Here is a 12284-nt window from a genome sequence, read left to right on the forward strand (position 1 = left end):
TGCTATTTCCCCCTCTTTCTTTGCTCTTATTATAAATGAATTTTAAAAATGATTCCGTTTAATCCTCAGTATTGGCTTATTTGCTATGTCTCTTTGTTATATTTTTAAAATGCTTGATATAAAATTTATATAGACATTTTTAACTTCTTAAAGTCAAACTTCAGGCAATATTGTACATTTCACATAGTATAAGAACCTAGAACAGTATTTCCCCTCCTGTCCTTTTTGTTGTTTTCATAAATTTTATTTGCACATGTACTATAAACTCCAAAGTGCATTATTATTAGTTTTTACTTAAACTATTAATTATTTTCTAAAGAGATTCCAAATGAAAGAGTCTTTTATATTTACCCACATATTTAACAGTGTTGGTGCACTGCATTCTTTTCTGTTGATCAAAATTTCCACTTAGTATCATTTTCCTTTTTCCTGAAGAATTTCCTTTATCATTTCTTGTAGTACATGTCTTCTGGCAATAAACTGCCTGAGCTTTTGTTTGTCTAAAAAGTCTTTATAAGCATACCCATTTCATTGTGTTTCACTTTATTGCTCTTTGCAGCTACTGTGCATTATATAAATTGAAGGTTTGTGGCAAGCTTACGTTGAATAAGTCTATTGGCACCATTTTGATCCCTGGGTTGGGAAGATCCCCGGGAGGAGGGTATGGCAACCCACTCCAGTATTCGCGCCTGGGGAATCCCCATGGACAGAGGAACCTGTTGGGCTACAGTCCATTGGGTCAATAAACAACAGCATTTGTTTAAAAAAAAAAAAAAAACAAGGCAATAAACTTAGGGGGAAAAAAGATAGTATCTGGGGGGAAAGGGGGGAACTGACGGAACCAACAAAGAAAACAATCAGTGAACTTGAAGATACTGATTATCTTTAACATATACTTAACATATGTATGAAATCATCCAATCTGAAAATTAGAGAAAAGAGGAGAAAAAGACAGTCCAGAACCTCCAAAATAGTTCCAAAAGGTTTCTTATATATGTTAACATGAAAGTCCCAGAAAAAGAAGAAAAAATTAAGAAATATTTGGAAAAAACCAAACACAATAGCCAAAAGTTTCCCATATTTGATGAAAGATATAAATTTACAGATTCAAGAATTTCAGCAAACTCCAAGCAGGATGAGTACAAAGAAAACATCATAGCCAAGTTACTGGAAACCAAAGAAAAAAATAAAGCAACCAAAGAAAACAGATATAGGCGGAAATGATTTGATTACTGCCCACTTCTCGTCAGACAACAACGGAAGTTAGACAACAGTGCAACATGATCTTTGAAGTGCTAGAATAAAACCGGCGCCTCAGAATTGTGTTATCTTCTGTTCAAGGTAAAATAAAAACATTTTCACATAAAAGAAAGAGTTTGCCACTAACAGACCTAGGAAGAGGCTTAAAAAACAAAACCAAAACACACAACTAGAATAGGTCATAACACATGGAACAAAGGCCAATGGGTCAAATATTTGAAAAAGAATCAAGGTCGTCTTGTCCAATCTTTTCATTTTACAGATGGCTCAACCAAACTACTTTAAAAATCTTGTAATTATACAGTGGTACACCATACTAGAAAGTGAACTCAATTCCTGGGTAAATGCAATGGAAAGGTGAAAAACATGTATTTTTACCATTATAAGCAAGTCAGAATACAAAAACCCATTGAAAGGTGCTGAAATTAATGTTATTCCTAAAGGTTTTATAAAACCTGGATCTTTCATGTAATACCTAAGGCATCTGCTTAAATCATAATGTGATTTTTTTCATAATATGACTTTCTAAAAACGACTATTTTTGTGAAAATTCAAACTTTCACTTTTTAGTTAATAAGTTTATTTTTCAAAACTTTTGCTGCATACACACAATATAATTAAAAATAATTATAGTATAAAAAACACAAGAATGATATTCTACTGTACCAAATACTATTTTAACTCTGCTAAGAAAATGTCAATGGGAGCAAATTTATCTTAAAATGTTACTGATTTTTATATTCTGTTTAAAATGTTATTTTTGAAGTACACAGAATACAACAGACTCTGAAAAATCAGTTTTGAATGAATACAATATGTAAAACCCTAAGACATACATACTAAAGGGAATCCCCAAGTCAGGTACATAATGAAAATGAAATCCAAATCTTTAGGAAATCATCCCAGTTCTCTGAGAAAACAAATCACCCCCAAGGTTCACTAAGGAACACATTAACATACTATTTGAAAACAACACTGAAAAACTATCACACTGAGCCTCCATACATACTGGATTAGCATAGTCTTATATTTAATATATGTCTCAAGTGCTTGGCCATACTTACCCCAATAGCTGGGACTTCTTCACTCTTTAGTTCATTTATTCGAACCAAATAGTTAACAAAGTCTCTGGCAGCATTGCTCTGTGCATCTTTTTTATTGGTGGAATTACCCATGCCAGTGTAATTATATCCTTCCACTCGAACCTTCAAGAAAAAATAGAGAGTGTGACCTGGGTAATTTTTGGATTTAAAAAATTCATACTTTACTAGACCATTAAGGGATTACAATTAATTATTGGAGATATACTTCATAAACATAGTGAAAATAACATACCTAAGAGAATTCACAGGCTGTCTTATAAAAAAATGCTTAATTCATACTGTCCAGTGATAAACTAATCCAAAAGCAAGAATGTTAACTTATGTGGCTCATATAATTTCTAATACAAACATTAAGTTCCACATTAAAATCTGATTTTACAAGACCAAAGAATAAACTACCTATATTTATTTTAAAGCACTCTGACGTGAAGCAGTTAAGAACGCACCTACTTTCTACTGGAATTAGTAACTACAGACAAAGTTAATCCAATTTTTCTAGTCTGCATTACTGGTAGTGCATAAAGTGTGAAAGACACATTGTTCTAATTAGAATAATTTACCTACCACGATGTTTTAAAAGTAACACTCAGGGAATTCCCTGGCTGTCCAGTGGTTAGGACTCAGTGCTATCACTGCAGGGGGCATTGGGTCCACCCCTGGTCAGGGAATTAAGATCCCCAAAGCTGTGTGGTGCAGCCAAAAGTTTTTTTTAAATGATTGATTTCCTATCACTTGAAAATGATTTATAATGAGATAGAAATAGCAGGCAAGTCACAATAAAGGACATATCCCAATGTACAACACATTAACATTTCCAAACAGAAAACATTATTCTTTTAGTAATAAAAGAAGCCTTAAAGTCACATAAATGCAAACTTTTTTTTAATACCTCGCACATGAATTTCTGTCTGTTTTTGTTCCCCACTGCTCTGATTTCATATGATGGGGTCATCTTCCTTTTGCCACACCAGGCATACAGAAAATTTTTAACATCACCCATGATTCAAGTGTCTTCTTCAGACCTAAGAAACAAGTTAGTTAAAAACAGCATTATTTATATAAGAGTAAACAGTGGAAATTACCAATCTGGAAATATCCAATGGCTGAAATTTACTGAAAATCTATGTTAAGCACAGGATATTCTATCATGCTGCTATTAACATTGCCTATTAAGAAATGTTAATGATGAAACTGGACCATCTATCACATTTTGTTTAAAAAGAAAAAAAGCAGAATACTAAAGGATAATTTGTACTACACAAGAACTATGCATAATTAAATCAATACTGGAAAAGAACTATCCCCCCCCCCCAAATGGTTATCTTTAGGTAACATGTGATTTTCACCTTTTCTTAAAAGAGATTTTATGTAATCTCCTTTTTTCAAGAGGTACTTTATGTGTTTTATCTAATCCTCACAACTGTGGGAGATACACACGATAGATCCTACTATTGTCACCATTTTACAGGGGAAGAAACTTTGGCATAGATAGTTAACTTCCAAGTTATCCACCGTGGAGGCCCAAGTTCAAACCCAAACTACTATATTAAGAAATGGTCATCAATTATTTCGTATATAAACCCAATAGTTTACCCTCATTTGCACTGTCTCCTAGCAGACTGTCCTCAAAGCTGCAGGCAATATATTGTTAGTAAGTCCAAATACATAAATTAATCAGTACTTAAAATAATTAATGAACCTAAATATTTTATACCAAATCTTTAGGCCTTGATATTCATTAAAATTTGAAAATATTACATCTTCTTGAAGAACAACATATTGCACTTGTTAGCATTTCTCCCTCTACTCCCTCTGTAAGATAGCAAAAGATATTTAGCCTAAGTCTAAAATCTGAATTTAAATTACTAGCTAAGTATCTGAGACTAAATTTAGAACCAGAGAACATATACTACAATTGAAGAACAACATATTGCACTTGTTAGCATTCTCCCTCTATTCCCTCTGTAAGACAGCAAAAGATATTTAGCCTAAGTCTAAAATCTGAATTTAAATTACTAGCTAAGTATCTGAGACTAAATTTATAACCAGAGAAAACATACTACAAATTCAATTTGCTGTGATGTGAGAGGAAACCCCATTAAGTCTGTCTTTCTCATGATGTTCAGTGTATTTTGTTAGCACCTAAGTCTTGTGTCATCAAACTGGACTTAGTATAAAGTTTATTTTGTAGTCACAGTCACCCTGTTGTTGTTCAGTTGCTAAGTCATGTCGGACTCTTTTAGACCCCATGGACTGCAGCACACCAGGCAGACAGTCCTCCACTATCTCCTGGAGTTTGCTCAAACTCAAATCCATCGAGTCAGTGATGCCATCTAACCATCTCATCCTCTGCAGCCCCATTCTCCTTTTGCCTTCAATCTTTCCCAGGATCGGGGTCTTTTCCAATGAGTCAGCTCTTAGATGGCCAAACTACTGGAGCTTCAACTTCAGCCCTTCCAATAAATATTTATACTTGATTTCCTTTAGGATGCAAATCTCCTTGCACTCCTAGGGACTCTCAAGAGTCTTCTCCAGCACCACAATCTGAAAGCATCAATTCCTTGGGGCTCTGACAGTAAACAATCTGCCTGTAATGCAGGAGACCCAGGTTCAAGCCCTGGGTGGGCAAGATCCCCTGGAGAAGGAAATGGCAACCCACTCTAGTATTCTTGCCTGGAGAATAATTCCATGGACAGAGGAGCCTGGTGGGCTACAGTCCATGGGGTCACAAAGAGTTGGGACACGACTGAGTGACTAACACACACCCACACCCCACAAACACACCCACACCCTTCATGATCCAACTCTCATGTCTGCAACTGACTATTGGAAAAACCAAGCTTTGATGATGCGGACCTTTGTCTGCCAACTAAGTTAACCCTGGAGACACGCTATTAACGAAAAGTTGTGGAAAGCTAATGATATCTATCTACAAATTCCAACCATGAATAATTAATTTAAAAAACAAGCCCTCAAGGTGAACTAGTTAACATGGAATATGAAGGACTACACTATCAAATTCCTTCTTCCCTCGGTAGTCTCATCTAACTCCATAATATCATTAGATATCCTAACGATAACCAAATATATACTAAACATTTATAGTCTTTTTAACCTCCAAAACCAAGTTCATCTAACAGACCCCTTTTGGATGCTACCGTGGCATCTCAGTCCAAACAGAACTTTTAATTTCTTCCCCAAACCTGTTCTTCTTCCCCCCAAGCCCAGTTTTCCCATCTCCCCAAATGGCACCACCATTCACCAAGTTACTCACGGTGTGGGATCTACCCAGTCCCTGAAGATCCTCTACAGCCATCCCTGATTATGTACCCGTCAGTATCCTTAAAGGAGCACCTATGTGAACTATTTTACTTAACCTTTACAACACTGTGCAAAAAGCATTATTATTATTCCCTTTTTACAGGTGAGTAAACTAAGTCAAGAATAACCTGCCCCAAGAGACAGAGCTCCTAACCGAGGGACCCAGAATTTCCAGCCAGGTAGGCCACTGCTCATCCACTGCCCACTTCTGCCTCCAAGGCAGGTGTCCCATCTCCCTGCTACCACTCTGCACACCTGGAGTGCGGGAATGACGTCCTCAACGATTCCCACTTCCTCCACTCTAGCTACCCCCGAATCCTTGCTTCCCTTAAATTCTCACCACACTCCAGTCACATGGCCTTCTTTCAGTTTCCAACGCCTGCCTGCCCGTTAACACTCACTACTCCCTTCGGCCTCTGCGGTTCTGCCCCCTCCTCCCTCGCTGACGCATCCTCCGCCCCGCGGCCGACAGTTCAAAGGTCTACTACCTCCTCCGGGACGCCTGCCCTCGCCACCCGATCTCAAGTGGCTCTCTCCCTTTACACTAATTCCTCGCCATCTCCTGATGGAAACCTGCAGACGCCTGTTTTCCGACTGCCTCCCCACCGCCCCCCGCTCCCAACCCCTGGAAAGGAAGGGCCGGGACGCTGCCTCAGCCCTTTACTCTCTGTCTACAGCGGCCGCAGAACAGCGCCCCCGAGACAACAGCCCGTTCTGTGCGGCTTGAACGACCGAAGGGCCCTAAGGCGAGCGCGGGGCCTCGGCGGGCTCACCCCCACAGGACGACTCACCCCGCCCCCACACACCTTTCCCTCTGCGGCGAGAGCCGCGCCGCCGCGCTAGGCCGGAGGAGGAAGTGCGGCCTGGCCGTTAAGCAGACCGGGCCGGGAAAGGCTGCGCGAACAAGCAGGGCAACAACGGGGCTCCCCCGACCCCACGGGCAGCGCAGCGCGGCGGGCAGCACGCAGCCCGCAATCCGGGAACCCGGCGAGGCGGCTCCCCACCCCCACCCCAACCCGCCACCTCCCGCGCCAGCGAACAAAGCCTCGCTGCAGAGCCGCGGGGCCCACACCGGCCCAACAAAAACCACAAGGCCGTTTTCTCCTTACCCTCTTCTGCTTTCCTGGTGCCCGAGAGCACAGCCCTCTTAGGACCGTCCGTAGCACGGGCTTTTAGCGACGGACACCGAAGAGCGAACCGCAACTTGCAAGAAAGCGGCTGCGAAATGGCTGCGATCGCGGCGCCAGGGGGCGGGGCCAGCGCTCTGCGCACGCGCAGAAAGCGAGCTGGGGGCGGTGGGGGGGGGGCGGCCCAGGCCGCCGTGAGGGAAGGGCGGGGCTGCGGCTACGTAGCGGCCGTTAGTTTCTGGTCGCCTGGGAGATGGGGCTGCCAATGGCGCCCGCGGTCCCGGCCTGGCTTCCTTGTGTAGCAGAGCCGCCTCCTGTTTGAAAGTTTGGGGGACTTGGGGGGCCCGCTTTTGTCATGGGGACCTGTGGTAGATGAGGTGCCCTTCCAAGACAGAACTGAGATGTTAGGTGCTAACTTTATAGGGTTTTTGTTTTAGTTCCTAAGTCTTGTCCGCCCGCCAAGCTCCTCTGTCCATGGGATTTCCCAGGCCGGAATACTGGAGTGGGTTGCATTTCCTTCTCCCGACCCAGGGATGGAACCGGTGTCGCCTGCATTGCCAGGCGAGTTCTTTACCTGGTGAGCCACCAGGGAAGACCTCAGAGGCTTGTTAGGGTAGTTAAACTAGACACCATGTGAAGTGGGCTTATTGTGTGTTCCTGACACACAGTAGGTGTTCAACAGATACTGTTGTAGTGATTCAAATACTCTTAACAGGTATGTCTCCTGAGAGAAATAATCTCAATGAAGGCAGGAACTCTGCCTGGCTCGCTCAGGCCACTCACTGTGTTAACGGAGTCCAAGCATACTCTGCCTGCTACATGGACAGGCCAATGAATCAGAGGGGAGGGGTTGAAGCAAGGAATATGACTTTATGTTCAGAGAGCTGACTGGCCAAGAAGATGGCAAATGACTCAAGATTGGGGGAGGTGAAGAAAGAAAATAGAAAGGCCATTAATCTTGCAACTATCTCCTAGAAAGAGAAGCCTCAAACAGAGATGTGTTCATTTCTTCCTTCCTGCTATCTACAGATGGACAGGGGTCTGAACAAAGACACTTTAACAGGCAGAGGGGCAAGATTCTCTCAGGCAGACCATTATGTATGATTATAATAACAAAAAACTAAAAGCAAGTCAGTTCCAAAGTGGAGTCAGAACTGGTTTTTCCCTGCTACAACTGGGGTACATATCACATGCTTACTAAAATGAATAGATTAAAAACTGTAAGATTGTTTTTGCTCAAATTGGATATCCTTTTGTCTTCAGTCTTTGAAATAATTTGTATTGTTAACTATTGTAGTAGTCACTTAAATTTTTTAACTCTAGTGTTTCCCACAGAGTCAATAGTACAGAATATTTCAAGTTGGGATTGTTCCAGAGAATCCAGACTAATCAATTATTTGACCCCATCATACCTACCATCCTTATTTTTCACTCTTTCGCTAAGTTTTTTCTCCTAACTCTTCTAGCTCACTGTGGTTTGTCCCTTGTTTTAGTATTTCTCCTATGATTAGAATAACACAGCACTTACTCAATCTTATTTTCCTCATGGGTTTGCTGTCTTCAGCTAAAAACAAAACCATTCAGGAAAACACCTTAATCTTTTTCTTTGTCCCTTTCAGGGTGTAACCGAGCAGGATGCCATGGGAGCTTCCTGGGACTGGCTTTCCCCCAAATGTTCCCCCAAAGCTCCTCTCTGAAGTACCTAGACAATACTGTTTGATGCACATTTCCTGAGTTATTTTGCAGATGTAAGAAACCTCCCCTCTCCAGCAAATGGAAGATATTATGACCATGAGTCAGTTGGAGCCTAAGGACCAATTTTTTTAAACCCTGTGACACCACCTCACCGTCAGCCAATCAGAGAATTGTGACAAGCTGATCGCAGATCGCCCCCTCCCATCTGGTTTTTTAAAGTTCTGATTTAAAAAAAAAAAAAAAAAGTGCTTTGCAGAGCTCAGGGCTTTTAAGGCATAAGCTTGTTGTCTCCTTGAATGGCCTTGCAATAAACCTTTCTCTGCTGCAAACTCTTTTTCAGTTTGTTTGGCCTCACTGTCAGGCACATGAACTTCCATTACAAGAGTACTTAAACCAGAGTTTTGTTTTGTTTTGTTCATTTTATGATAAGGGAAACCCAAATAGCATAAATGGATTACAGGTGTTTTCTTGTAGATAAAGAACACAGCATTTTTATTACCAATGTTTTGAACTCATAGTCTGATAGATGGATTACATATATCTGTTTCATCATTTTCCTGGAGACTGTCTCTTGTTCTTTCAATTGAGAGTAGTTCTTGTCTTTTCATTTTACTTACATTTCTCTGTGTCTATAAATTTAGGTGAAACAGTTATCTTGTGGTGTTGAATAGGTGTTTGTGGGAGCATCCCTATATAGACTGTGTGCCCAGTGTCTTTGATGTGAGCGCTGGATTTGATGTGACAGCAGCCACATCTTTTCTCAGGGCGGGCTTGCCACCATCACCTTGATAAAGGGAGTTATGGCTGGTGCTGAAGTAGCTAGAGCCTGTGCAGGGTGTGAGGTGGGACTTTTGCTCTGCACAATGGCTGTCATCACACTGGCAGTGGTCTCCTGAGTTGCTCGAGCCAAAGCCCTGGAGGTTGGACTCAGGCTGGCATTGTTCCCTTTAAGTTTATATCTTCGAAGTTTTTTATTGAAGTGAAGTGGAAGTCGCTCAGTCACATCCGACTCTTTGCAACCCCATGGCCTCTACAGTCCATGGAATTCTCCAGGCCAGAATACTGGAGTGGGTAGCCTTTCCCTTCTCCAGTGGATCTTCCCGACCCAGGAATCGAACCGGGGTCTCCTGCATTGCAGATGGATTCTTTACCGCCCCTAAGTGTGTATATCTTTACTTCTCCCCATACTGGAGCCTTTGCCTCAAAGGAGGGGAGTGGTGAAGTAAGAAAGGCTTGTGTGCGCTGCCTGTGTAGGCATCTGTGGCTCTGCTCAGAAGCAACCCAGAGTCATGTCTTATGCCGTGTTGCAGCCATCCCATATCAATGCAAAGCTGTGGCATGGAGTGAGTGGGGCCAAAGCATTCACCAGGTCGTGACCAGGGGTCATGGTGGTTTACGTGACCATGCTGCTGTCAGAAATCTGGTTGGGCTTCAGTGGCACCATTTGAGTGAGTGCCAACAACAGCCACTCTTGCCCCACCCAGACCACACCCCAGGCCCCCAGCTTGCCTCTGCATCTTTAGATCAAGTCTTTCCAAGGTCCCAGGGCACTAGGTTCATTGCCAAGCTGTGCTGTGGAGTATGTGGGGCTGGGGTATTCTCTTAGCTCAGACTAGTGTTAATTGCTCAGTCATGTCCAACTCTTTGCAACCCCATGAACTGTAGCCTGCCAGGTTCCTCTGTCCATGGAATTCTCCAGGCAAGAATACTGGAGTGAATTGCATTTCCTCCTCCAGGGGATCTTCCCGACCCATGGATCAAACCCTGGTCTCTTGCAGTGGCGGGTGGATTCTTTACCACCTGAAACAGCAGGGAAGCCAGCTCAGATTAGGGATAGCAGCAAAGAAGCAACCACTAGGGCAGACCTCTCTCCACCCTGTCCGATGGCAGACCAGTACCCGCACACTCCTCATGAATGGAATCTAGGCTTCCCCGGCTTCTTTGTCGCAGTGGTCCTCCAAGCAGCCAAAGGGGCTTGTCTCTTCCGGGCAGGACCCCAGGACTGGGGCGTCCAGTCTGCGGCTTCCCCTGCTCACTCCCCAGGGCCACCTGTGTGATTCCCCTCTTCCCCTCCCAAGGTCACAGGTCTCCACTCCATGCTTTTCTTCCCAATTATATGGGAGTCTTTCTTGCAGCCTTAGTTGTTTAGTTTTTCTGCCATTTTACAGTTAGTTTTCCATAACAGTAGTTCCACGTGTAGATGTATTTTTGACTCATTTGAGTAACAGGGAAGAATAAAATCTGATTCCCTGTTCGATCTGTTTCTTTTACTCTAACCTTTGTTTTCCATCGCTTTTGTTTCTATAATCACTAAGAAGATGCTGCCTGAAGCTATAAGCATACATCGTGGCCTCGGGGAACACCTGCCCCTCTACCAGAATGTTAAAGTGCCTTTATTCAGCTCATAGGGAAACATCCTGACCCTGTCCAGCTGTGGATGGCTGCAGAAAAAAAAGGGATTAACACTTTCCCTAATGGAGGCTGGCCAAACCAGGAGATACTTTGCAAGACTTACCGCCTATTTACTTTACTTCCTTACCTTCTCTCCTCTGTTCTATAAAAGAAGCTAGCATCCAGACCCCATAAGATGTCTTGGACTCTAGTCTGCCACCTTCTTGGATGCCTGGTTTTCTGAGTAAAATCGCTACGCCTTGCCTCAACACCTTGTCTCCTGATTATTGGCCTGTTGTGCAGGAAACAGACTGAGCTTGGACTCGGTAACATTTGTGGAGGGAAGTATTCTCTGTTATCTTCTTAGTTTGTCATCTTGATCCTCATCCCATGGTGAGAATATTTATGGAATTAGGCAAATGCTACAAGTCTGGGCCTCCCCGGAGCCACGAACCACCCTCCTCACCAACCCCCCCCCCCCCCCCCCACCCAATCTTCTGCCAGAGTCAATTGTTAACCGTTTATCAGCTCACCACTGGCCTTGGCCCTGGCAAGTCCTTCAGCTGCCCTGGGTTTAATCTTCCCTTCCCTTGAACCAGGGGTGAATAAGATGCTGGTCTTTCAGCTCCAGCCTCCTGCCCTGCAGCTTAGACAGCCAATGGTGAGTTGTACTACTTCTGAGCTGCCCTAGAGAGCCTGTGTCCTGAGCCTGGGGCTCAGTGACAAGGTGACTGGGAATGGAACCTCACGTGGTACACAGCTTCTGAGGTTCCAGGGCTTTCCACACTTGCAAGATGACTCCAGGGGTAATTGAGAGAACCTGGTCCTTTGGGGACTGGTGACATCTGCCAACTGCCCATTTCCCTCTGAGCTTTAACATTCTCCTCTGAGAAAGAGACTTCTGAAGCAGATCTCCTCTGAACATCACCACCCCTCACATTTGAGGCTTTTGGAGTTTCTCTGAGCACAGCTCTGCTCCCATGTCTCCAATCCCTCCATCTCAGACTCCTATGGAGCTCCCTCTGTAAGCACACTGAATGCATCATGCCCAGGTTCTGTTCTCAGCACTCTGTATACACTCTGCCTGGACTATCTTACATGCTTTCAACTGCCATCTATGTGTGAATACCCTCTAAACCTCAATCTCCTATCCAAACTTTCTTTTGAACTTCAGATCATATGTAAATGCTTAGTGAAGCTCTCTCCTTAATGTCCCCCAGGCTTCTTTCTAAGTCTCAGATCTCAATCCTGATTCTTTTATTATTGGAGTAGGCAGCCTTCAATATGGCCAACAACGATCCTTTCCTCCTGGCATATGAGCCCTGTGTAGTCCCATCCTACACTGTTACTAGGACTGGTCTTTTTGACAAAAGCACATGGAATGGGA

General features: G+C 43.2%; 1 protein-coding gene across 3 annotated transcripts in view; it reads right to left on the reverse strand.

Moving 5' to 3' along the window:
* DHX9 (DExH-box helicase 9) overlaps positions 1 to 6947 on the reverse strand; it is a 45929-nt gene extending 38982 nt beyond the window's left edge. For 2 of the 3 annotated variants that reach the window (XM_040263840.1, XM_040263842.1), the window contains exons 1-3: positions 6794 to 6929; positions 3253 to 3385; positions 2325 to 2465 (exon numbers count right to left, since the gene is read on the reverse strand). Coding sequence is in view for 1 of the 3 variants with exons in the window: in XM_040263839.1 (XP_040119773.1) it covers positions 2325 to 2465; positions 3253 to 3363 (252 nt within the window). In the remaining 2 variants the exon portion in view is untranslated. Of the gene's footprint in view, positions 1 to 2324; positions 2466 to 3252; positions 3386 to 6793 lie in introns of all 3 variants that reach the window. The other variant, XM_040263839.1, reaches the window with a different exon arrangement.
* Between the last annotated feature and the right edge of the window lie 5337 nt (positions 6948 to 12284).

This window comes from Oryx dammah, unplaced genomic scaffold, assembly GCF_014754425.2.
Source record: "Oryx dammah isolate SB20612 unplaced genomic scaffold, SCBI_Odam_1.1 HiC_scaffold_21, whole genome shotgun sequence".
Lineage (NCBI taxonomy): Eukaryota > Metazoa > Chordata > Mammalia > Artiodactyla > Bovidae > Oryx > Oryx dammah.